The 26,668-nt window shown below is 38.8% G+C and overlaps 1 protein-coding gene across 4 annotated transcripts in view; it reads left to right on the top strand.

The window, feature by feature from the left end:
* The window catches only part of arfgef1 (ADP-ribosylation factor guanine nucleotide-exchange factor 1 (brefeldin A-inhibited)), a 78,537-nt gene that overhangs the window by 50,095 nt on the left and 1,774 nt on the right, over positions 1–26,668 (top strand). For 2 of the 4 annotated variants that reach the window (XM_038293678.1, XM_038293679.1), the window contains 29 exons: positions 227–461; positions 3,179–3,278; positions 3,820–3,959; positions 7,489–7,597; positions 13,210–13,411; positions 13,501–13,612; positions 14,381–14,586; positions 14,701–14,785; positions 14,906–15,071; positions 15,410–15,561; positions 15,658–15,786; positions 17,146–17,304; positions 17,610–17,754; positions 17,858–17,948; positions 18,041–18,081; positions 18,209–18,378; positions 18,809–18,960; positions 19,562–19,734; positions 20,412–20,507; positions 20,894–21,054; positions 21,144–21,274; positions 22,455–22,584; positions 22,746–22,881; positions 23,018–23,156; positions 25,504–25,576; positions 25,655–25,814; positions 25,900–26,039; positions 26,133–26,304; positions 26,386–26,524. In XM_038293678.1, coding sequence (XP_038149606.1) covers positions 227–461; positions 3,179–3,278; positions 3,820–3,959; positions 7,489–7,597; positions 13,210–13,411; positions 13,501–13,612; positions 14,381–14,586; positions 14,701–14,785; positions 14,906–15,071; positions 15,410–15,561; positions 15,658–15,786; positions 17,146–17,304; positions 17,610–17,754; positions 17,858–17,948; positions 18,041–18,081; positions 18,209–18,378; positions 18,809–18,960; positions 19,562–19,734; positions 20,412–20,507; positions 20,894–21,054; positions 21,144–21,274; positions 22,455–22,584; positions 22,746–22,881; positions 23,018–23,156; positions 25,504–25,576; positions 25,655–25,814; positions 25,900–26,039; positions 26,133–26,304; positions 26,386–26,524 — 4,044 coding nt within the window. The remainder of the gene's footprint in view (positions 1–226; positions 462–3,178; positions 3,279–3,819; positions 3,960–7,488; positions 7,598–13,209; positions 13,412–13,500; positions 13,613–14,380; positions 14,587–14,700; positions 14,786–14,905; positions 15,072–15,409; positions 15,562–15,657; positions 15,787–17,145; positions 17,305–17,609; positions 17,755–17,857; positions 17,949–18,040; positions 18,082–18,208; positions 18,379–18,808; positions 18,961–19,561; positions 19,735–20,411; positions 20,508–20,893; positions 21,055–21,143; positions 21,275–22,454; positions 22,585–22,745; positions 22,882–23,017; positions 23,157–25,503; positions 25,577–25,654; positions 25,815–25,899; positions 26,040–26,132; positions 26,305–26,385; positions 26,525–26,668) is intronic. The other 2 variants (XM_038293681.1, XM_038293680.1) reach the window with 1 other exon arrangement.

The raw sequence follows: 26,668 nt of genomic DNA on the forward strand, positions 1-26,668 counted from the left end.
GATGGTCCACTCAACATCCAGATACTGATAAAACCTTTTTTCATTGGATTTGGTGTTCACATGTATCCCCCATCCAGGCTGACGGTACTTCAGCTATTGCTACATGAAGGATGAGAGGATATTTTGTGTAGATGTGTGAAATAAAACTACGAAACAAAAAATTTGAATGGCTTTCATTGTCAAATAAGAATTATTCCTTACCTAGCTCTTTCTCTGACTGATCCAGGTCCCATGAGCTGCGATCGAAGGTGTTGTCTCTCCAGCTGCTGCTGTCCATCCTGCAGAACGCCGGGCCCATCTTCAAGACCAATGAGATGTTCATAAATGCCATTAAGCAGTATTTGTGCGTGGCGCTGTCTAAGAACGGCGTGTCCTCTGTGCCTGAAGTCTTTGAGCTCTCCCTCTCCATCTTCCTTACTCTGCTCTCCCACTTTAAGACCCATCTCAAGATGCAAATCGAGGTAACATCTTTGCACCGGTTTATTTAGAAAACATTTTTTCCTATATTCCCACTTAAATTGCCAGGTCATCAGTTCTGTGTTAGAATAAAAAGTTTTTTATGTAATGGGATTGTTGAATAAGTACTTCGGTTAAACCTCTAAATCCAACCATCCTTTCACCATGGAGTCATTTATCAAACAAATTCACACCCCCTCTGTTAGAGGGCGTTTTAAATTCCCTAAACTAGGAATGTTAAGCTAAACTTTATGCAGTTTAATAACTTTGAAAGCAAACAAATTTTAAAGGCCTTATAAACAAAAAGAGTAAAAAAGGAAGTATTACCTAAATGAAAAAAGGAGGTGTTAAGGCCAAAATGTGGTTTTATTAAATTTCAGGCAATTTATAGCCTATTTAGACGCCACAGAAACCTTTCCAAAAAGTGGTGCAATGCTCTTGATATACTAAGATTAAAAGGTTTTGTTAATATTATTGCTTTAAAAATTCTGTTCATTTCTTTAAAAGCATGTCAGTGTCTAAAGAAATAAAAGCCTTAATTATTTGCCTTAATTGTCAGTTGCTGGAAAGCTTGAAAGATGGTGAGTAATAGAAAGATACATTTTTAAGAATCCAGTTTATATTGGCAATGTTTTAAAAGGCATTTTGCACAGCAGTCCTTGGTGAGGCTGTTATTTTTCAATCTTGGCCAATCAACTCCCCTTATTGCAACCTTAGCCTTGAGCGCTTTGTGTTTGGGGTCATTGTAGATGAAGGCAATGAAAATCGATGCAGCCATGTTGGAGCCGTTCCCTTGGTGTTTTAGGCGTGTATTCTGGATCACGTTTGAGGTGTTCTTGGAAAGTTTGCACCCCCGTTCCTGTTCTGCTACAGGAACGGAGCCCAGATCTATCATTCACACTTGGGAAAATATCCAGATGCGCATCTTACTTTACTCTGCCATTTTTTTTTTTTTATTTATTTATTATTTTCATAAATGTCTGACTTAAGAATCTCAATGATATTTAGATTTTGTTCCTAATTATTTTATATTTGAAGTTGTTTTATTTTTATCTCTACCTTTACTATATTAAGAGGATATGCTAAAATATATATATATATATATATATATATATATATATATATATATATATATATATATATATATATATATATATATATATATATATATATATATATATATATATATACACTATATTGCCAAAAGTATTTGCTCACCTGCCTTGACTCACATATGAGCTTAAGTGACATCCCGTTCCTAATCCATAGGGTTCAATATGACGTCGGTCCACCCTTTGCAGCTAGAACAGCTTCAACTCTTCTGGGAAGGCTGTCCACAAGGTTTAGGAGTGTGTTTATGGGAATTTTTGACCATTCTTCCAGAAGCGCATTTGTGAGGTCGCACACTGATGTTGGACGAGAAGGCCTGGCTCTCAGTCTCCGCTCTAATTCATCCCAAAGGTGTTCTATCGGGTTGAGGTCAGGACTCTGTGCAGGCCAGTCAAGTTCATCCACACCAGACTCTGTCATCCATGTCTTTATGGACCTTGCTTTGTGCACTGGTGCACAGTCATGTTGGAAGAGGAAGGGGCCAGCTCCAAACTGTTCCCACAAAGTTGGGAGCATGGAATTGTCCAAAATGTCTTGGTATGCTGAAGCATTCAGAGTTCCTTTCACTGGAACTAAGGGGCCAAGCCCAGCTCCTGAAAAACAACCTCACACCATAATCCCCCCTCCACCAAACTTTACACTTGGCACAATGCAGTCAGACAAGTACCGTTCTCCTGGCAACCGCCAAACCCAGACCCGTCCATCAGATTGCCAGATGGAGAAGCGCGATTCGTCACTCCAGAGAACGCGTCTCCACTGCTCTAGAGTCCAGTGGCGGCGTGCTTTACACCACCGCATCCGACGCTTTGCATTGCACTTGGTGATGTATGGCTTGGATGCAGCTGCTCGACCATGGAAACCCATTCCATGAAGCTCTCTGCGCACTGTTCTTGAGCTAATCTGAAGGCCACATGAAGTTTGGAGGTCTGTAGTGATTGACTCTGCAGAAAGTTGGCGACCTCTTCGCACTATGCGCGTCAGCATCCGCTGACCCCGCTCCGTCAGTTTACGTGGCCTACCACTTCGTGGCTGAGTTGCTGTCGTTCCCAAACACTTCCATTTTCTTATAATACAGCTGACAGTTGACTGTGGAATATTTAGGAGCGAGGAAATTTCACGACTGGATTTGTTGCACAGGTGGCATCCTATCACAGTTCCACGCTGGAATTCACTGAGCTCCTGAGAGCGACCCATTCTTTCACAAATGTTTGTAAAAACAGTCTGCATGCCTAGGTGCTTGAATTTATACACCTGTGGCCATGGAAGTGATTGGAACACCTGATTCCAATAATTTGGATGGGTGAGCAAATACTTTTGGCAATATAGTGTATATATATATATTTTTTTTTTTTTTTTTTTTTTTGCAAATTGAAGAATTTTCATCCTTACAGAACATCCAAGTTCTTTCTCTTAAATATGTGAAATTAATCTATGGGAAAACAAATTTTTTCCCATTGTTTTTTTTTATTTTTCAGTGTCTATAAGTGACTATAACAGCCCTTACATGCCGTCCAATTCAGCTGTTGCTCTCCTTGTTTTTAAATGTGGCGTTGCTATAGCTCCTTTTTGTATGACTGCCTTTGAAAATGCAACATGACCTGTTTCTCTGCAGGTGTTCTTCAAAGAGATTTTCCTCTACATCCTCGAGACGTCCACAAGCTCTTATGACCACAAATGGATGGTCATACAAACCCTCACCAGAATATGTGCAGGTTTGCTCTTCTATTTACTTTTCCTTGTTTTTCTATGGCCACATCATTGGTGACAGTGCAATAAGATATAATACAGACCTTGTATGATAGTTTTTAATTTTAGCTTTTCAAATTAAATAGTTAATTAAGCAAATTTGTCACTGAAAAAAATAATTCTTTTGTTGACAATATATATGTTGATCCCTAATGTTTAGAGTATTATTAGCTGTATATTATTATGACTGTAACTGCTGTTTGCATCATTTATTGCTTGTTTTTTCTTTATTTGACAGGTATTGGTAAAAAAAATACAGAACAGTGTGCTAACATCTAAAAAAAAAGTGTGCAACATATTAAAACCTTTTTAGCCCTTTGTTCAGCTATGAAAAGTAAATCCCTTTATTGTCCCACAACGGGGAAATGTATTCTTCGCTTTTAACCCATCCCCTTGGGGAGCAATCGGGGGTTATGGGTAACATATCACCTTATTCTTAGTTATTTACGTGGTTTCCTCTAGTTTTTAGAAAGAAGGGTAACAAAACTCTTGACTCTTCCTGTTCAGATGCCCAGAGTGTGGTTGACATCTACGTGAACTACGACTGTGACTTGAACGCTGCTAACATATTTGAACGTTTGGTCAACGACCTCTCAAAAATAGCTCAGGGCCGCGGAGGGCATGAGCTTGGCACAACGCCGCAACAGGTGACTTTTTATTTTATCTCGTCTTTTTCATTACTGATTCATTTGTTTGCTTTGAAGGTATAGTTTAGGATCTGTAAAGTAGTATGAAAATTGATTAATATCTTATCTGTATTACCCAGTTTTCCTTTTTTTATTGTAAATCCAGTTTAGTTGGTGTCGGAGAGTGAGGCTGACTACTTAGAAAGGAGCAAACATGGAAATAGACCTATACAAATTAAAAAATCACTGCAGATATTTTGACTAGAAATGGAAGTCAGAGACATTGACTCTCCATCAAACTTAGCCTGTGAAACGGACTGAGTAGCAGGGATCATGCTCCATGATTTTTATGCTTCTGTTTTGGGCTTGTTTTGTCAGGCCTCAACAAATTATATCAAGGCTGATTCATGAATTTATAATATCATAAAAAAAATTAAAAAGCAAAGATAATGATATAAAACTAGGGATGCACGATATAATCGGCCCCATATCGGTATCGGCCTTAAAACTGAATATCGGACATCAGCCACCCCACCGATATTTAACCCGATATTTGATCAGCTTCTGAGTTTCTAAAGTCTAAAAAAAAAAAAATACTACCGTATTTTCACGACCATAAGGCGCACCGTACTAAAAGGCGCAGTCTCAGTTATGTGTCCCATTTCTGTATTTAACACACACATAAGGCGCACCGGACTATAGGGCGCGTTTTTTATATACAGGTACATGTCCTCTACTACCTTTAAATACCTCTACTGCGTATTTAAAAATACAGCGGGGGCAAAACTGAGTATGACTGTGCTTTATTCATGTATTTATTACAAAGTATTAATCAAACCTGGGTGCTGGCCGTGAGACGGACACATCGCAGATGACAGTGCGCTGTGATCACTCCTAAATTAACTTAAAATCCTGAAACCTGCCGACGGAATTTGTTCGCTTTTATTACCGGTATCCTGGTGCCTGCAGCTGAAATTATTTAGATGAAAAACACCTGCCAGCAGCCGCGGTGAACCTGGAGGCTGCCCAGCCTAGAGGCTGCTGATGAAGGGATTTCTGCTGTCGGTGCACCGCTGGTATGTGGGGGTCTGAGCGGCTCCGACAGAAATAGATAATCTGGATGAACTGACTGCAATTATTAAGTTTTCAGGTGGACTTTCTCACTTAAAAACATATTAAAACTACTTTATTCCCACTGATCACAGCAAATATAGCTGCAAGATTAAGATTATTTAGATGAAAAAACACCTGCCAGCCGCCGCGGTGAAGAGGAGGAGACCCGCCCAGAGGCTGCTGTTGAATTAAGTGTTCAGGTAGAAAAATAGAGTGGGAGCAAAACTGAGTATGATTGTGCTTTATTCATGTATTTGTTACAGAGTAGTAATCAAACCCATCAAAGTCATCATCCTCTGTTTCTGAATTAAACAGCTGCGCTAAATCAGACATGCCAATTTCCCCTTCTTCGCTGTCAGAGTCACTTTCCGTGCAGCGCGGCTCTTCAGAAATAATGCCTGCTTTTGCGAAAGCTTGAACAACAGAGCCAGCAGACACGTTAGTCCAAGCATCTACAATCCATCCGCTAACGGTGGCGTAACTTGCCCGGCGCTGCCTTCCACTTATCCTGAAACTGTGGTCTCCGTCTGTCATCCATCGCTCCCACGCCGCTCGCAGCCTTACTTTGAACGGCCGCTTCACACCGATGTCGAGCGGTTGAAGTTCCTTTGTCAGACCCCCGGGATAACGGCGAGCACAGCGTTCATTTGATTCACCATGTTTTTCTCATCAGCTGTGAGATGGGCACGCATGGAGTCACAGATTAACTGCGATGGTGATGCGTGGAAAAAAACCACCTGTTCTCCTCACATACACCTGCCTCAGCCACACTTTCATCATCTCCTCATCCATCCAGCCCTTTTCATTTGCGTTAATATCATATGTCATCAGAGCGCTGTGTCTGTCTCGCTGTCAGCTCCCAGATCAGCTTCTCTGATTGGTTAATGCGGCGCGTCCAGCAGCAAAACTTAAATTTTTCCATCTCGAGCAGCAGCATCGCGTTGGCGGTGCGTCAGATTCTTAAACGCTTCCCGACGTGCTGCACCTGCTGCTCAAAACGCGCTGCAGGACCTTTTGCTGCGCCTATACGCGCGTCAACCATTGACTTTGCACGTAAACTCGCTGCTTCTGCTGCACCTGCTGGGACCGGTTCACACCGATGTCGAGCGGTTGAACAGCGAGTACAGGGTTAATTTGTTTCCCCATGTTTTTCACATCAGCTGTGAGATGGGCACGCATGGAGTCACATATTAACAGCGATGGTGATGAGTGGAAAAAAAACACCTGGTCTCCTTACATTCAGCCACTCTTTCATCATCTCCTCAATGAGGTGGTCTCAAAAGTCGCAGTTACAACACACATAGGGCGCACCGCACCAAAGGGCGCACCGCACATTTTTAGGGAAAAAAAGACGTTTAAGTGTGCCTTATAGTCGTGAAAATACGGTACTTCTTTTTCTTCCTCAAAAACTTCTTTTTTACAGGCTTAAAAACTTCTAAAGATGAGGGAAAAAATATTGCAAATTCTGTTCCATGAAAGGTTTTCCTGATCATTTCCTAAAGTTTTCCATATTTTTCTGCAGGAGCTGACTCCTGCAGAAATATTGATACATTAAAATATATCACAATATCTTCATATGCTGATATATTGTCATTTAAAAACACCATATCGATCTCTTTTACTAATGAAATATTGCTATATGTCATCGTTATTCTACAAAATCCCCCAAAAATTCACGAAATTTTGCTAACAAAATCTCACAAGAATTTGCAAAATATCACGAGAGTTTGTAACAGAACGATGAAATTTCACGAGATTTTGAAAGTAAAATAGATCGATGCCGCGTTTTTAAAAATCAATTTGATATCAGCATATGAAAATATATTTGAGTATATTATTTTTCAAAGTGTCAGAAATGGATAATAAAACTGCTATTTTCAATGACTACTTATTTTTGTCCAGTTTTAACATCAGTATCGGTTATCGGCTACATAAGTTTTAAAATATCGGCATATCGGATATCGGCCAAAATCCCAATATCGTGCATCCCTATATAAAACCTCACACCCTATGATTGTCATCTGTAGACGCAAATGGCACTGCATGGGAATTAAAAACCTCAGTGATCATAGCACCACTGCATCCCACCATTTAAGAGTAACTACGTCGTTGTTATTGTGTTCTAAACATCTGGCTTCAGTCTTGGTCTCAGAAGACTCGGTCTAGACTTCCTCCCTGCTAAAGATTGAACCTCCAAGCAGTCTATTCTCAAAGAAACAGTTTGACTTAAACCACAAATGTTCTACACATTTAATTCTTAAGACATATTAGCTGCAACCTTCAAGACCAACTAAGTACGTTTATAAAAGAAATGCAAAAAGTTATTTACACCAGTTAAACCATTTACTGAATTAATTCCTAAATCATCCCATCAAGCTTTCTGTTGCATGAAAGGTTTTCCTGATCATTTCCTAAGGTTTTCCATATTTTTCTGCAGGAGCTGACTCTGAGAAAGAAAGGCCTTGAATGTCTGGTTTCCATCCTAAAATGTATGGTGGAGTGGAGCAAAGACCAGTATGTCAACCCCAATTCCCAGACCAGTCTAGGTGAGTAGCTTATGAGATATTGGCTGTTGTACAATTCAAAACTAGAGGCAGACGGGGTAGCCGTCATTATTTTGCTCCTTTCAGGTATTTGTCCTGTTTGTCATTAAATTGGAGTCATGGTGCTAAAATTCATCTTAGTCATTATGTTATCACTGTATTCAGTATAAATATTAAGAAGTACCTGGACTGCAGACATTGTTTTTTAATGTTTCATGATGACTTCCAGCCCAAAGTAAAACCCAATTTTATTTGGGCAGCACTCTATGATACTCAGCATATAATTGCCTGTGCTCTAAAGCTGTGATAGTTTGGAGGCTAGTATGAAAAAAAAAAAACATTTTCCATGGCGCTACTGAAAACGAGAACAGTCGACTTATCTTACATTTCAACAGAAGCATTTATATTTCATACGTTGATATTGCAATGTGTGGCGCTAATGTATAATTTGTACTTGTTTTAAATCTAGGCTGCAGGTGTCATTAGTTTAATAATGGCTCTGCAGTATTTAAGCTCCTACATTACATGTTCAGTTTGCCAAATTAAAACACTGTTCATTTGTCCTCTTCAGCTAATAGCTTCAGCTAGCCTCATTGTTACCATCAGCCTCACCCTTTTTTTTTTTTACATAGCGGTTTTTATACACATTAATTTCACGTTAATGACTTGAGCAAAGCTCATCGACGCTCAGAATGCAACGAACTAGGTTTAACCAAATGTGAATATAAGTCAGCAATGGATAAGGGACCCTGGTGTCTGACCCAAAGAAACACAATTTTCAAAGCAAATTTATTCAATTTGAAACTATTAAATTCGGTTTCAATTTAATGAAGTTTATTTTTCAAGCCAATGCATTTAATTTCAAATTACATGAAAACATATTCAGATTAACTCAAGCTCAGTTTCTGATGGCACAAGGGTTTACCTGTTTGCATAGATCTTTTCTTTTTTTTTTTTTTTAAGACCTGTGAGGTCTACAATTAATGTTTTCTGCAGACTGTACCCTCGGGAGTAGCTGGAAGTACTGCAGAAACTTGACACTAAATGAATGTGTGCATCCTCTGCAGTTTCAGGAACAGATAAAGGAGTTACAGGCAAACATGTTTTGATGGATGGATGGATGGATGGATGGATGGATGGATGGATGGATGGATGGATGGATGGATGGATGGATGGATGGATGGATGGATGGATGAATCTATTCATTTTTTAGGAGGATTTAGTTTTGGTTGTAGTCAAAATCTGATTGCTTAACTGCACAATACATCATAGTACTGCCAAAGCGTGCATTGTAGTTATGAGTTTAGATTAATCAGATATAGTTTGATGCTTTATTTATCACTTAAAGATGGAAACATGCTCTCTGTCATGTTATCGTAAGCTTGAATTGGACCTCACCCTTAATATTTCCTTTACTGCAGTAGACTATAAAACATGGAAGGTTAAAGTCAGTTTGGGCGTAATCTACCTGGATCAGTTTCAGTTTCCCTCCGAGTTCAGCAGGCTGCAGCAGTGCTGATGGGAGATAAAGGTTGTACCTCTCAGCTTGACTGCAGTCAGCTGTAGGATTGACCACCAGAGAGAAGGAAATAGCAGAGGAAAACCGAGCACTCATCAGTTCATTTCCAACCACAGGAGGCGTTAGATAATGCTCCTGCTCATAGAGGCTAATCCAGGAGGTTCAGACCAAAACAAGAGTAGCACCTTACACTGAACTGTGATGAAATGCCAATCTGTGACATGTGGAACATATCCTCTCAGTGAGATGGGCCGCTGGGTTTTGCAAGCAGCAAATGATTTCCGGGGTGGAACCCAAATGGAAAGTTTGAGAAAGGACTGAGAAGATATCCCTTAAGCCTCTAGAAGTATCTACCGGCCAGCCTGGGGCTAAGCTGTCAGAGCCAAGCAGCAGAGGAAGCTTTGTAGACTGTCAGGGATATTACTCTGCCAAAACCCACAACGGCTCATTAGTATACACGGCAGCTCACATTAAAATCCTCCATGTTGAATTTGCCCTGCTGGCTGTGGCTGGGAAAATGTTTCTGTAGAGTTTAGAAGATGATTGAATTCCATTATAACCAGTATACAAGATCCTTTCTTTTTATGGTTTCTTGTCTTCTTTCTAAATAATGTCAAACAAAGAACAGGTAGAAATGGTACGGCAGCTAGTGTGTAATAGTATGGGTTTAAAATGAGTCAGAATTAATGATGTCTCCATCCGATATTAAAATCGGTTACGGTCGGATATTACCTAAAAAACTAATATCGCATTTTATCGGCTGGCATCTAAAACTCTGATATTTTCATGCTGATGGAAACACTCAGCTTTTGTTAAATGTTTCTGTAACTCATTGGTTATTTTTACATCAGTCATTTGTTTTCATACCGTTTCCTTTACTGAGCCTTTTCTAACGATCTACAGTATAAAATAATCAATAGGAGCTGGTTTGATTCATACTAATATCGTAACGGATCAATATCTGTATCAGCCAATTCAGAGCTCTAGCAGCTTGTTCGCTATGCACATTGCAGCTTTATTCTTTGGTTGCAAGTAGTTTTTATTGTTGGGGGAGTACAAATTTCATTTCATTTGCCCGCCGGGCAAGTGCAATGATCGCAAAAAAAAAATTTTTTATCACTCAAAATCACCCAGAAGCGTTGCCGGTGCCATTTTTGTTGTTTTGAACACATTCCCGCATTATTTGAAAAAGCCGCCTGATTTTCCGCTAGATGGCGAGATTCAGCTTTTGGGGAGAGAATTCTGCAGAGCAGCAGCTGGATGATGAATTTAATCTATACTATAATACATGCTAGACTAAAAATGATCAGTCAGGGATTAGGAAATGATAATAATAATTATATGCGCACAGTGTAAATATTCCTATCATATGGCAGTCTTCTGCACAGTGGTCATACATTAAAAAATGTTCATTAAATTTTTTCTCTTAGACATTGGAGTGGTGCATTTAAATGTTATAGAGATAAACATGTTAAAGTGGTGAGTAGTAGTAGAGTAAGTTTTTAACCTGTTAAGTTTTTTTTTTAGATTTTTAACATTACAATTTATATTTTTCTAAGCACACAACAGTTTAAACTTTAAAGCAAAGTTTAGTTTGAAAAGAATGTGCAGGAAGGATTGAAAAGCATGTTAACACGGTAATGTAGGCTTGAGTTCATTATCTGACGCATGCATATACACACCAGGAACCTGAATTACTAAAAACATTTAAAAAACAAACATGTTTCATTGATATATACACAAAAATGAATATTAGGAACTATATTTATCTAACATTATACTGGGCAAGTAAAAATTGTTTCTGGGCAAATGAAATGTGAAAGCCACTTGCCCTTAACGTCAACCTCTGACTTGTATGTTTTTGCAGGAAATTTGGTTTTATTTTTTCATTAGAAATATCTTTAAGCAGGAGGCTGATTTTAATTACACTAATAAGATAAATAGGATCAAATTTTATTAGGTTCTTTTGTGGAACTGTTGTGATAGTGATAAAATAGTGATTCAACTATTTGAAGTTGTTCTTTGATAACTTTATTGCTGTGACTGCATGCCAAAGCAATCACAGCACCGCAATCACAAACACAGCTCTAGAAAAAAATTTACAACTTTAAAATAGGCCTGTTCAGGACACCAGTTATACACAGAAATTCGATTTATATCGCTAAAAATCCCTTTGTAACTGCATTTAATCATATTCTTCAAATTTGCCAATGTCCCAATGGAAAAAATTAAAGAAAGAAAAATATTTTCTTTAAATAACAATGTACAATTCACCAACTTTTTAATTTTTTTTAAATCACTCATTTCAATTTATTCGTTTAATGATGGATTACAATTATATTAGAAATGCTTTATAATAAACATCTTGGCGTTTTCCCCCAGGTTAACAATGTGGATCAGGACAGATTTTTACGTATATAGATATTAAAACAGAAAAATAATATAGTACTAGTGCGGTTAATTTAAGCCTGATTTGTTTAACATCTATGCTAGAATAATTTTATCCACTATGTTTTTTTATGGTGTTTTTCTTGCAAATGCATTAAGAGGCACAGAGGGCTCCTGGTGGTCGCTATTCAAGAAACAAACCCCGCATTGGTCCCGAACTAAGAAATTAATGTTAAAAACTCTTATAGTAGACTTATACTGTTGAGAGTGAAGCAAAAATAAACAACCACAGTATTTAGTACAAGGTTTCAACTAAACATGCTTATTGTTCAGAATAATCTCTTTAGTTAAAATATCACCAACATGCATTATTGTTTAATTAAAGGGCTTAAAATATCAAAAATCACATTTTAGTTGGTAATAGTATCATATCTTTTAATAATAAGAGCTGGTTTATGAGAAAATTTTCCCTTCTTTAATGTCAGTGATAGAACGTTAAGTCTGAACTATTTTAGACTTTTTGGTATTTTAAGCAATCTCTATAATCTATTAAAAAACTTAGCTGTATAAAAGTTGAAACCATAGACCACAGCATTAGAATGTGGGGATGAAATGGTTTATTAAATGATGCAAAATGGAAGCTGGAAGGTATGAAGGTAAATACTGTAAAGTGTTGAATTGGCACAAAGTCCTTTGGCTCCCGCTCTTGTTTTCTTCTTTATACCTTTTTTATCTTGAGTAAACAGATTTTTCCTGTATATTTTTGTTATGCAATTTAGAAAAACCTCTAAATGTTCAATAAAAATTATTCTGACTGAACCGAGTCGAACTCTGACCTAACATCAGAGGAAAAACATCTTTTAAGTTAGCTGTTTTAAAAAGAGCTTCTCTTTAAAACTATGATAAACACCGATACCAGACTCCAACCTGTTGCTTATTCTGTTACACAAATTGTGAGGTGAAGGTTTTATGTTGCACCGTAACCAGAACCGTGTTTTGTCTAACTTAACCTTATGAGTCAGACCAGGCTTCTAACCTGGAGCATATTTACTGTAGTTTTATATTCAGTCAGGATTAAAATATAGATGTAAAATGTTGTGTTGAGTATATTTATTATTTGTATTCTCAATGATCTCTTCCCTCACTCTAACTTTGAGAATATGTAACCGCTTGCCAACATTTCTGCAAGGCTCTCCTGAATGTTTAAAGAGTTCCTGTTGGGTAATCAGACGCTTCAGTTAAACTCAGACTAGGTTGCAGGATGAACCTGCTCCTGCAACAGCAGTGGATCCTTTAGCTCATCTCACATGGCTTAGTAAACAAACCTTTCTGACCTTCAGCTCACATTTCTCCCTGTTTATAGTGCCTGCAGTGTTTTGGATAACACCCAGCGCATAAAAGCACAGTTGCTTCTTTGTGTTGCACCATTTTATGGTTGTTTCTTTGGGGTAAGTGTGCATTTAGGTAGTTTTTAGGTCTCAATATTGATGGAAAAGAAAATTTCCTTCTGTCTATCCAAACAGCCCCAGTATCACTTTTTTATGGTTTCCAGCTTAAAATTCTTATTTCGTTTATCACATGTTAGCTTTGTTTGCCTCAAAGCTGGTAGTAAAACCAGATTTAGCTATTTTTCTAATGGCTGTAGCTGCACTTTGTCATCAACACAGTAGATTTATTGGTTTTGCTTTCCTTTCCTTTTTGTCTTCAGGCCAGGAGAAACCTTCAGAGCAGGAGAGTACGGAGACCAAGGCCCCAGAGACCATAAACCGTTATGGCAGCATTAACTCCCTGGACTCCACAGCCTCCTCTGGCATCGGTAGCTACAGCACGCAGATGTCCGGCACAGACAACCCCGAACAGTTTGAAGTTCTCAAACAGCAGAAGGAGATTATCGAGCAGGGGATTGACCTGTGGGTGCCCATGCAGTGGATTCATCCCGATAAAGATTGAGTTTTTTATCTAGCTGCATTAAGTCTGACCTGTTTATATTTTCCTTAAGGTTTAACAAAAAACCAAAGAGAGGAATCCAGTATCTTCAAGAGCAAGGCATGCTGGGTACAACCCCAGAGGACCTTGCACAGTTCTTGCACCAGGAGGAGAGGCTTGACTCTGTAAGAAAGGGATTTTATTTTACGTGAAAAGAAAAGTAAATATTAAAATACTTTTAAAATTGCACTCTGAGCTCCATTTTATATTATATTATCTTATATAATACTTTATCATCTTTACTTATTAATGATCATGATAGCTAAAAATCATTGTTTTTAAAGGGAAACATTTATATTTTGTGCAATAAATGCATAAAATGGACTGATTTAAAAAGTTAAACGCAAACCCTTTCATTTTATCAACAAATACATTATTAATACACAATTAGTATACATATATAATACATATTAGTAAACAATCTTTCCCTAAGATTAATGTTTAATATGGATAATTTCACCTAAACATTTACATGGAATGATGACAACAGTCTTTTAGTTAGATTTGTTTGGATCCTTGACCAAAAGGTTTAGCTCACATCAAGTGATCCCTACCAAACATAGATAACCTTGTTTAAGAGGTATTGTTCTGACTTGGATTGAAATTAATTAATTCAATTTTTATTATATTAATCTGGTTGATTAAAACTGATTGTATCTGTCTTTTTGTTTTTATATCACAGTAACATGACCTTCCTTTGGCTCTACATGAAACACTTAATTAGAGTCATGCAGAATTAATTAATGCACTAAAGAAAAACAGTCCCTGATTTGACAGCCTTTATATTGTCTGCTAATCATAAAGACAGGTTATGTTTAACTCGAGTGAAACGACCCTGCAGGGTCGCTGTGGCCGCGATGTGCAGCCTGACCTCTGTGTGCTGCTCTGTTTAGACCCAGGTGGGGGAATTCCTCGGTGATAATGACCGTTTCAATAAAGAGGTGATGTACGCCTACGTCGATCAAATGGACTTCCAGGGAAAAGACTTTGTCTCCGCACTAAGGATGTTCCTGGAGGGCTTTCGGCTGCCTGGCGAGGCCCAAAAAATCGACCGTCTCATGGAGAAGTTTGCAGCAAGATACCTGGAGTGCAATCAGGGGTGAGTTTAATTTGATTTTCTACAAAACTGAAAGGAAATGGGATCAAATGTGGAATTTCTTTGCAAGTTATTCAGTCTTTTCATCTAGATTTGTTTTTGTTTCCAATGCTCCAGACAAACCCTCTTTGCCAGTGCAGATACAGCATACGTTCTCGCCTACTCAATCATCATGTTGACAACAGACCTTCACAGCCCACAGGTAGGAGGTCGGCCTCTGGGAAGCAGTTTTAGTGTTTTGCCGAAAGCCGTCTCTAGATATCTGTAAAATACCGGTGCCTGAGCTGTTTTTAACTTGGTTTTGTCTTTGAAACTCGCAAAGGTAAAGAATAAAATGACGAAAGAACAATACATCAAGATGAACCGTGGCATCAATGACAGCAAAGACCTGCCTGAGGAGTATCTCTCAGCCATATACGATGAGATCGCTGGGAAGAAGATTGCAATGAAGGAAACAAAGGAGCTCACCATGAAGTCCAATAAGCAGAGTGAGTCTGATTGCATGAATGATGCCCTCAGCCAATCAAAATGTAGAAAATGATCTTGGGCAGGTTGAAATGCAGTGCAGTTGTGGACAAAGCAGGTAGCGTAGTTGCCTTATTCTCAGCAGCCAGCTTTAAGTATAGGACAATTTGTTTAAAGCACAACCGAAGGAGCAGTTACATGATGTGTCTCTGCTTCTGCTCCCCCTTTATGTCATTACCATGAGGAACTGCCTATAGGGTCCATGCCAGAAGCCATAAATTCTTATAGTTAGGGAAAATCTAAATGTTATCTCTTCTAGACTGCCTTCATGTTTGACTCTGTGGGGTTTGCCTTTATGTAGGCGTGGCCAGCGAGAAGCAGAGGCGTCTGCTGTACAACGTGGAAATGGAGCAGATGGCCAAGACGGCAAAAGCTCTGATGGAGGCCGTCAGCCACGTCCAGGCTCCCTTCACCAGCGCCACGCATCTGGAGCACGTCAGGCCCATGTTCAAGGTATGTCACCTAAGAACCCACACACACTGCTGAGGTTTTAGTCAGCAAGATATTGATGTGGGAATCTCATTGGTATGTGTGTGTGGCGTTTCCCAGCTGGCATGGACGCCCTTCCTGGCTGCTTTCAGCGTGGGCCTGCAGGACTGCGATGACACTGAAGTGGCGTCGCTGTGTCTCGAAGGAATACGCTGCGCCATCAGGATAGCATGCATCTTCTGCATACAGGTACAACGCCTTAAATCACAGTAACAGGTTCCATTTTTCATTTTTTTATTAATCAAAGTAAAAAAAAAAACATTTTACCTCTTGTTCAATATTAACGGTACAATTTAAACAGTATTTAAGTTATAAAAGATCGTAACATCATAGTTTTGTTAGATGTCTTTATTTTCTGTCAAAGAACCTACCTATACATGTGTCTATGTTTGTATTATGATATGATATATATATATATATATATATATATATATATATATATATATATATATATATATATATATATATATATTTGTGTGTTTATATGTTGAAAAGACAAAACATTTTTTTTTACCTCCATAATAACCAATTAAAGTTTTTTTTTTCTAAACATTTTATTTTATTTTAGATATGGAACTAAGACAAATTTGTATATAAATATGTCAAAAATAAATGTGTATTTCAGTGAGGACTGAAACAATTAATCGTATTAATTGTGATTAATCGATTATTGAAATAATCGCAAACTAATTTAGTAATTGATGAATCATTAACTGGAGTATAGAGCCTGAAAAACATGCCTTCTGCTGACAGAGCAATCCTCTTATTTATTATATCAAAATTGTAAAAAAAAAAAAATATGTAAAAAATTTTCCATTTAAGATTGAAAGAAATATTTTCCTTCTGTCATTATGCTCTATCCTGATCTCTTTAAGTGGAAAAGTATTAGTTTCACTTGGTTCAATTTCGTTGGAAATCTTTTTTCAAGGAACCTTTGGCCATCCGATTATTAATCGATTAATCGATTTGCAAAACAATTGTTAGTTGCAGCCCTAATCTAAATTTTTATTTTGATGATTTAGCTATATTTACAGAAATTAAAATTATAAAATAATTATAAGGCCATTTCGTCTCCAAGTTATTAAATAGACATAGATTCAAAGTTCTACTAAGACTAGTTATTATTTTGGATCCAGTTGCAGTTTTTTTTCTTCCACTCAACCTTCCACAGCATACAACATTCTAAGCAGCCATCTTGGTTAGTAAAGACCATCAGTAGCTTAACCCTCAATGACAGCCTGCATGACTACATTTCTGCATTAAAATACATTTTTTATCCATCTAATGTAATCTAATGTTTGCTGAGGAACTGGATTTTGGTTGACCTTAAAGGCATGATTAAAAAAATAAAATCACCCTGTGTTCTACTGCATCTATATAATAAGAGCCAGACTTGGAGCATAAATTCTGAAATACGTCTTTTTCACAGGCTTTTTTAATTAAATCACCATAATGTGTAAAGAAAAAAAAAACTGGCATAAAAATCAAGAAAGTTGAGCCTTGGAAAACAAAAAGGGTTTTGGTAACCTTTTTTGTATTTCTTAACAGCTGGAGAGGGATGCTTACGTTCAGGCTTTGGCCAGGTTCACCCTGCTGACAGCCAGCTCCGGCATCGCAGAGATGAAGCAGAAGAACATCGACACAATCAAGACCCTGATCACTGTGGCGCACACTGATGGCAACTACCTGGGGAACTCCTGGCATGAGGTCTGCATTAGCCTGGGAGACTTATACATTTATACTTGTTTTCTTATATTATCTTTCTGATCAGTTGTAATCAGTTCTGTATCATACTTTATCTGCAAAACTCAGCATCATAACTTTGTTTTGGACTTGAATTCACAGCTAGACGCCGTTTCTAACATCAGTTAGTCCGTATTCTGAATATACTTTAATCCAAATCATTCAAATGTATCTCCAACATAATATTCAGTAGCTCTCTCTCTGGAAGTAGTTCAACCTGTCTGTTTTTAGTGGTGCCTCTCTGATCTCTGGTCGTTTCCTCCTCTCAGATCATGAAGTGCATCAGTCAGCTGGAGCTGGCTCAGCTGATTGGTACGGGGGTGAAGGCACGTTACATCTCAGGGACGGTGCGCAGCAAAGACGGCTTCATCACAAGCACGAAAGAACAGAATAATGATGAGTACCTAGGTCTAGGTCAGTAATGAACCTTCAGATCCATCACAGAGTCATAAACACAACATCTATGCCCCTGGGGATGGTACTCAGCATCTAATGGTGGATCCACTTTTCTCTGTAGTTGGAGGAACAGTGGACCGTAAGCAAATTGCCAGCATCCAGGAATCCATTGGGGAGACGAGCTCTCAGAGCGTGGTGGTGGCTGTGGATAGGTATGAATACTTGCTCCTATTAACCCAACATCTGTTGCCTTGAGCTTGTTTTTTTGACACATACTTTACAAATTATTATTGAATGTTTTTAGGATATTCACAGGCTCCACCAGATTAGATGGAAACGCAATAGGTGAGTCAAGACGTTCTTCGTTGTGCTTCAAGAGCTTTTTTTATTGTTGCTTTTTTCTATGTTGTTGTGACTCATGCTCCTGTTTTAGTTTTCATTGGGGATGATTTTAATATTTTCTGTCCATCAGTGGACTTTGTGCGCTGGCTGTGTGCTGTGTCCATGGATGAGCTGGCCTCGCCCACACATCCTCGCATGTTCAGCCTGCAGAAGATAGTCGAAATCTCCTACTACAACATGGGCCGCATCAGGCTGCAGTGGTCCAGGATCTGGGAGGTGATCGGAGACCACTTCAATAAGGTAGGCGTGTGATAAAGGCCGTCCTTTTTGGAATTGTTTTATTCATTTTATTCCTCTCCTCTTTTACTTCAGTTCCACCTTCTCCCTTTTTTCTTAGGTTGCATTCTTCCCCCTTTCTTCCCTTGCTTCCTCCATTCCTTCCTCTGCGGATTAATAATATACATAATGTTTATCTTCTTTCCCAAAAAAAGTGATTTTGTGTGTTTACTGATGATTCAGAAGCTCATTTATATAAATAAATATCCCCAGTTTTCATCCTCAAGGTCCTGAACTCATTTATTAAACATTATCATGAATGTTTTATATGTTTTGCAGGGTTAAAAGTTTCTTTTTTTCCCAGTTTGCTCAAGGAAACATGAACTTAATGATTTGCTAAGCAGGATGACAGAGAGTAGGAAATATTAACTTAGAGAAATGTTATATTCTCCAGGTTGGCTGTAATCCCAATGAAGACGTAGCAATATTTGCCGTGGATTCTCTCAGGCAGCTGTCCATGAAGTTCCTGGAGAAAGGGGAGCTGGCTAACTTCCGCTTCCAGAAGGACTTTTTGAGGCCATTCGAGCACATCATGAAAAAAAACAGGTACCGAAAGAAACTCGCTATGCCACTTTCCCCATCATTTTTATTTCCTGTCCATCTCTCCCTAAAGCTGTGAGTGATTTGTTTTCCCACTCAGACTCATGCAAACCTTTCAGCTGACCCATTTCAGTCTTCTTGCATTACTTCCCCACCGAGTTCACATGAAAATGCTTTTCTTTTTTATCACTGTTTGGATTGAGTCAGACTTTAAATCCAAATTGGACAAACAATCCTTTGCAGTCCAGACGTTGCTTTTGTAACTGTCTGCATGTTAAAAGCTGAGGCTGCACCACAGCTTTGCTGACAAGAAGCAGGAGTTTAAACAAGAATCCGCTCACAGTCTTCAGCAGGGAGCAGATGGCTGGGAGCCATGTAAACCGGGCAGAGAGCTGAGCCCATTGGAGTCGCTCATGTTTCTGTCTGTGTGAGAGATGGTTAGCAGAGCTTTTCTCTCATTCATGCAGTTGTAAATGCTCCTTGCTATGGCAACAGCTGCTGCCAAAAACCAGCCCAAGCAAATCTTTCATAATCTCCAGGTCACAACAAGCATGAAGATGCAGAGCTAATTGGTATTGGTAATAAATAACAAAAATATTTTCTTCAGGTCTCCCACCATCAGAGACATGGTGGTGCGCTGTATAGCTCAGATGGTGAACTCCCAGGCAGCCAACATCCGTTCAGGCTGGAAGAACATCTTCTCAGTGTTTCACCTGGCGGCGTCCGATCAGGACGAAAGCATCGTGGAGTTGGCCTTCCAGACCACCGGACACATCGTCAGTGAGTCCCACACTCTCAACTTATTTCACATTAGCTACGTTTCCATGGACATAATTAATTGGTTGAAGGCCTGATCAGATCAAAGTTTCATGTAGATTCTAATCTGATTGAGTCCGGTGGGAAATAAATTTCATTCCGAAAGAGAGAGGTGTGTTTTTTTTATTTTATTTTTTTATACAAACTCCATTCCGATTGGCGTCCATACACACACCCATTTAGATCTTTGTAGTAAAATAACCTCCGCTCCATATGAGGCAACATAAGTGTGACGTTTTTCTGGAAAATTAAGACAGTCCTGTGGATACCGGTACTTAAAAGATTTCATCTGTATCGAACGGTTGGTACAGATCAGGATCAGATCATTTTATTTTCTGTTTGAACTATTTATGGTCAACCAAGTTTTAGATCAGATTGGGGACATTGTGGGCATTCAAACATACCGGAGGTCTTGATGTTTATCTGACAGAAATGACAGCTTGGTTACATCAAACTTTACTAAAACAAACATCCGACATGACTAGGACTTGTCGTCTGGGACCAGACTGGGACTGTTTCTCTATATCTCATGTTACTGTACTAAAAGGAATATTAAAAAAAATAAAGTAATTCACCCATAATGTTTTAGGGATACATAATTAAAATGGTTTGAATCCTGAGTTTAAGCCCCACTCCCACAGACTGCCACTCTGGGTCCCTGAGCAAAGACCCTAAACCCCACACTGCTCCCCAGGCGCCCCACGATGGCAGCCCACTGGGATGGGTTAAATGCAGAGGTAAATTTCTACAATTCAATAAAATTAAATTAAAATCAAACATTTTTTAATATATAGACAGAAACAATCTAATTATTTTATATATTAAATATTGTGATACTTACATGTTTAAAGGTATAGTGGAGGATTTTCCATGAATTTAAAAAAGAAAAACTCTGTTACTCCTTCAAAATAAATAATTTCCTGTTTGATTTATTCAGTAACCGAAATAGGCTTTGAACCAATTGTTTATCCTTTCCTTTAAAGAAATGATCAGTTATTATAAGACCATTCATTATGGCTGAGAACTAAGCTTGAATATTTCTGTCGGTTTAATCAGAAATCATCTTCTGAGCTCATCGTTTGTTTGTTCTGTTCTTTTTCCTTTCTCTTCAAATCTTCCTCAGCGAATGTATTCGAGAAGCACTTTGCAGCAACGATCGACTCCTTCCAGGACGCCGTCAAGTGTCTCTCAGAGTTTGCCTGCAACGCCTCTTTCCCAGACACCAGCATGGAGGCCATCCGCCTCATTCGCCATTGCGCCAAATACGTCTCAGAGAGACCTCAGGTCAAAGCCCAGCCATAAGACCCTGGAATCTTACTCATGCTTTTTAAAACCTGTCAGATGTATAACTTGTGTTTGTATGTCACCAGCAGGCCTTCAAAGACTACACCAGTGACGACATGAATGTAGCTCCAGAGGACCGAGTTTGGGTGCGAGGGTGGTTCCCCATCCTCTTCGAGCTCTCCTGCATCATCAACAGGTGTAAACTGGATGTCAGAACCAGGTAGGCGGGACTCTAGGTGGTAAAGCCAAACACTTCACTGGGTTTTATTGGGATAAACCAACTAAGCTGAATGCAGATGTGTCCTAGACTATTTAGATTTTTAGTTGGGCAGAAGAAACAGAAATTATACACAATTATGATCTTAACCTCTATAAAAGAAGTGAAGTAGAATAAAGTGAGATGTTGTTTTGCAACAAACTGTATGAGCTGAACTATAAGCAGCAACCAAACCTGTTTTGGATTAAAGGCATGAAAGAGGAGTCTGTGGTGGAAGATATGTCCGACGGCTGTTTGTGTATTTTTCAATGCACAATACCTCCTTCGTAAAAGTTCTCTAACGTCCCCACGCTGTTATGCAGAGAAATACCTGCCTGCCGAGAATTATCTCCCCTCTCTCACACTCATGAGAAAACAAATTGAAAAATGAATGAAAAGAGAACTTTTAAACATATTCTTAAGGTTTTCATATTTCTTATGCATGGATGCCCTAAAATTGAGTTGTGGTGGACAGATCAATGCAGAGGAATACCTGCCTGCCATAACACAGGCACTCCGTTTTGAGTATTTACAGCAGAAAATAACACTGGTTAAACTTTGACCAAATAGACATCCTTAGAGAGCTTAGATTATCCACAATTCAACCACAAAGTTCATTTTATGGACACTATATGCACCAATGCACAATAAAGATATAGCAGCATGTTAAATCAGAATTTCTAAAATTACTCTCAGACTTCCTACCTTTGAAGCAATCCTGAAGCCGTATTATAAATCCAATCTTTTATTTATATATATATATATATATATATATATATATATATATATATATATATATATATATATATATATATTTATTCCATTTGTCCTTATGGGTCCACAGATTAGAAATAATCCAGCATATTCATTATAAAAACATTTCATGATGAGAAAATCTCCACTTAATCTCAATTTTTTTTCCTCTCCATTTTCCATCAGAAAAGTTTGATCCTTATAGCTAATGCTAACCAAATTGCTAATTACCATAGATTACACAAATAAGTACTAGAATGCCACTCATCAATTTTAGATTAATATGGACACTTAATTTCTGAGAAAAATCTTCTTTAATACATAAAGGAGAAAGAGTTGAAATGTTGATTTTCAGTTGAAAGCATTCAAATGAATGCGTTTGCTCTTCCAGGGGGCTCACAGTGATGTTTGAAGTGATGAAGACTTACGGACACACCTTCGAGAAGCACTGGTGGCAGGACCTGTTCAGGATCGTCTTTAGGATCTTTGACAACATGAAGCTACCCGAGCAGCAGACTGAGGTAAAGGACAAGGCTTTCATCTCCATCGACTCATTTGCTTTTTTTTTTGTCTTTATGCTTCATCAGCGACACTAAAACCTCAGCTTCGTTCTGTCTGTGTTCTTGTCCTGCTGAGTTGAGAGGAGTTCCCACTAATGAGGCTTTTATTGTTGAACCCTCAGAAAGCAGAGTGGATGACCACAACATGCAACCATGCACTTTATGCCATCTGCGACGTCTTCACCCAATACTTTGAATCCCTCAATGGTCTCCTATTAGATGATATCCTGGCTCAGCTCTACTGGTGTGTGCAACAAGGTCAGTAACCTGCTGCATCAGCATTGTGCACTAGTTTGAAAATCATAAAGAACATATCTTTATTTTACTTTCTTCATTAAATTAATATCCACTCCATGTGCTTCTCCCTCCTCTGCCTTTGCCTCTTCCTCTGAAGATAACGAGCAACTTGCCCGTTCAGGCACCAACTGTCTAGAGAACGTGGTCATCCTCAACGGGGAGAAGTTCTCCCCAGAGACCTGGGACAAGACGTGTAACTGCATGCTGGACATCTTCAAGACAACAATCCCCCATGTGTAAGCTGCCTCTCTGCTACATGTCTGGGCCTTCAAAGTAGGAAAGAAGCTGAATTTGTTAGTTTGAAAAAAACAAACAGGCTAAATACTCTGTGATTTTCAATAAAACATAGTTGTTTATTTTCATATATAATGTTTCTTTAAACCTTTTATGGTGAAACCTTAATGAGGATAATAAGGATATTCATTTTCTTCTGATAAATGACTGCTGAGAGGAGCTTTTAATAGTTAAACAGGCTTCTAGATATTGAAATGCATGTTAAGTTGGACCGGTCCCTGAACACAACGCTTACTAATCTCAGCAACACCCATGTATCCCTGCGTTGGCACTATTTATATCAGTCTGCTTCTTCAGGCTTGCAGTGTAAAATAATTGATTAATTTTCACTTGGCTCTGTCTGCCCATCAGGGATAGAGGTCTAAAGACCGGTCTTTTTGGTTTTTTTCTGGTTTTTGGCTCAGTCTCACATCTTTATACTTTAGTCTAGTTTTCTCAGGCTTACATATTTTATCAAGGCCAATTTAAGATTTTGTATTTTTGTAAAAAATAAATAAATAAGAAGCATGATAATGATACAGAACGTAACTCCCTTCGCAGATGCATATAGCACTGCATATGAATTCAAACATCTGGAATCAGAGAACCGTTCAATCCCACCATCTCAGACTAAATAAAACGTTGCTATTGCTAATGATGACAATTAAACCGAACAGCCCTTAGTGTGACTCGACATTTACAGCGAATTTATTTAAACTTTTGGGCAAAAGTGACGGTGGGCTGTGTAATTTAACGTGGTAGGAGAGATTCAGCACACTGGGCAACAAAATTAGTCAAGACAAGTTAACAACACCCAATTTTAGCACAAAGTGGCTAAATAAATACAAAGAAATCTGATAGATGCAACAATAAGCACACACCTGTACTAGTGAAACATCCCTTTATTAACCACACCCAGACTCCGCATGGTCTGGAGCAGCATGAGATCCCAAATTGTACCTAATATTCTGGCCAACTAGGTGAACGTATGCAGAAAAGACCAAGCCTAGCAGGGTCACCGCTCTGCATGCAAACTTACTGAACCTGCCGGTAAAGAGGAATAATAAGACTAACTTTTTTTCTTTTTTTTTTTACAGTGTCCTGTCTGGCAATGTGGCAATAAGAATAATTGTCTTGATGCCAAAAAGAGCCCAACAGATTTTACTTTCACAAGTGTAGCAGTATGGCAATTGCCATATTGCTCCACTTGTTTCATGCATATAAATTGCTTTATTATAATTATGCAGGGAGGTTTATAGTTTATATGGACACTGCAATGTAAATAGAGCAGAAAAACAGAAGAAGAAAAGGAAAAAAAAGTGAAAAGATGAAATAAAGAAGAGATAGAAAGGAGACAATGACAAAACATTTTCAGTCTGCAGTGAATTAAGTTTAGTGTGGCTACGTCTATTAATATATTAGTTTATTATGACATTTATTAGTTTAATAGCAAGAAGTACATTTGATAGATTAGTTACCCATTGTTTATTTTCTTTATTTTGTGATATACAGCACAATGTGTTCTAAACATTCAGCTTTGACCCAAAAGAAGCAGTCAGGCTCCATCCCTGTTGCCCATGGTAACGCTGCTTGAGCCAACAGCTGAGGCGACGCTAAACCAAGAAGCTTTTTCTTCCTGTACAGAGTCTCTACAAACTCTGAGAAAGTCTATATGAATAGATACCTGCAGTTTTTTATTTCCTACCCCATTATTCTAGAAGTTCTTCCTCCAGTACGTCACTATTTAAAGCCTGAACAATCAAGTTTCACATTTGATTTGCTTTAAATAATATAGATAGCAAATCACCTAAATCAATTTTATTGTAATTAAAGATCCAACATTCATATTTTTTACAGCCTCACAAATGCACCTATAGCCAAGTATATCACCTAATAATGACTTTAGATTATTTGGTTATTAATTCATTCTGAAATTACGGAAAAAACAGATTTTTCCAGCTCGGACATTAACTAATAAAGAAGAATGTCTGTCCCTGTGCAGACCAGCTGCTAACAGAGCCACTTCATATCAACCTTGAGCCCTACTCGTCTCTTTCTGATCAGAAGAAGCGGTGTTTGTTTGCAGTGATGGCACCATTCTGTTAAAGTAGTGGTTTCTGGAGGAAGCCATCTTACATGGAGATTCTCCAACCACTTGTTTTGCCAGGGACATCATAAATGGTTAAAAGCTATATCATTTTGCATTATATAGGCCCTTTTAAAACAGTTTTAACTGGGTCTTCATGTCAAAAGTTTCATTTTCTACAAGAAACTGACATGTTTTTAATCTATAATTCCTTTGATTTTAAGGTTGTTAACATGGAGACCAGCAGGGGGAGATGGAGAGCACTATGCAACACACAGCCTGACTGACAAACAGCTGGTGAGGAAATATTTCATACCACCATTTATTCAGATTTTCTTCATATGCCTCCTTAACTCTTGTCTGCTTGGATCTCAGGACTCCGTATCCCAGAAGTCCCTGGATATTCAGTCACGTTCTGATGATCAGAACTCCATCAGCAGCGCTGACAGGGCTGTGGTGGAGAGCCGACGGCAGAGCCAGCACAGCTCGGTGTCGGGCAACTTTGAGGATGGATCGAGGAGCAGGACGTCAACGAGTGGGTCCCTTACCTTGAAATGAGATTAATCGCTCTGTTTTCCGTATTTTTCCCCTACATTTAAGATTTTCCCTCTTTCCTACAGAAATCCAGGAGCAGCGCTTGTTTTCTGCGCTACTGATAAAGTGCGTCGTGCAGCTGGAGCTCATCCAGACCATTGACAATATTGTGTTCTTTCCTGCTACCAGTAAGAAGGAGGACGCTGAAAACTTTGCTGCTGCTCAGGTATGACATCTTTTTATTGATATGTCTGATGATGAGTTGGAGCAGTGTAGGAATATTTGGTAATGATGGTTTATGATCTTTTATTTGTTTAAGCGGGATGCCGTGTGTGCTGCTGACGTCCAAGTGGAGACACAGGACCAAGGGATGTTTCGCTATCTGACCTCAGAGCAGCTTTTTAAGCTGCTGGACTGCCTGTTGGAGTCGCATCGCTTTGCTAAGGCTTTCAACTCTAACAACGAGCAGAGAACCTTACTCTGGAAAGCAGGTAGGAGAAGCAGGTCTCCTGCTGCAAGCAGGCTGGTTGTTTGAACATTTAACCGTAGCTCTAACTGTGCTCATGTTCAAGGTTTCAAAGGAAAGTCGAAGCCCAACCTGTTGAAGCAGGAGACCAGCAGTCTGGCATGTGGGCTGCGCATTCTGTTCCGCATGTACACAGACGAGAGCCGACAGGACGCCTGGGAGGAAGTCCAGAGACGACTGCTCAAGTGAGGAGAAAACACTGCTTCATCTACTAAACCTTTACAACCATCTGAGAATAGGAAACACTCTGGAGGCTTCTCCACAGCCACATGAACTAAAAACACCAAGCTGGGATCATGTTTTAAAAACAGTTTTTCTCCCTGCTTTGT

This window comes from Cyprinodon tularosa, unplaced genomic scaffold, assembly GCF_016077235.1.
Source record: "Cyprinodon tularosa strain WSP-4 unplaced genomic scaffold, ASM1607723v1 ctg33, whole genome shotgun sequence".
NCBI classification, from domain to species: Eukaryota; Metazoa; Chordata; class Actinopteri; order Cyprinodontiformes; family Cyprinodontidae; genus Cyprinodon; species Cyprinodon tularosa.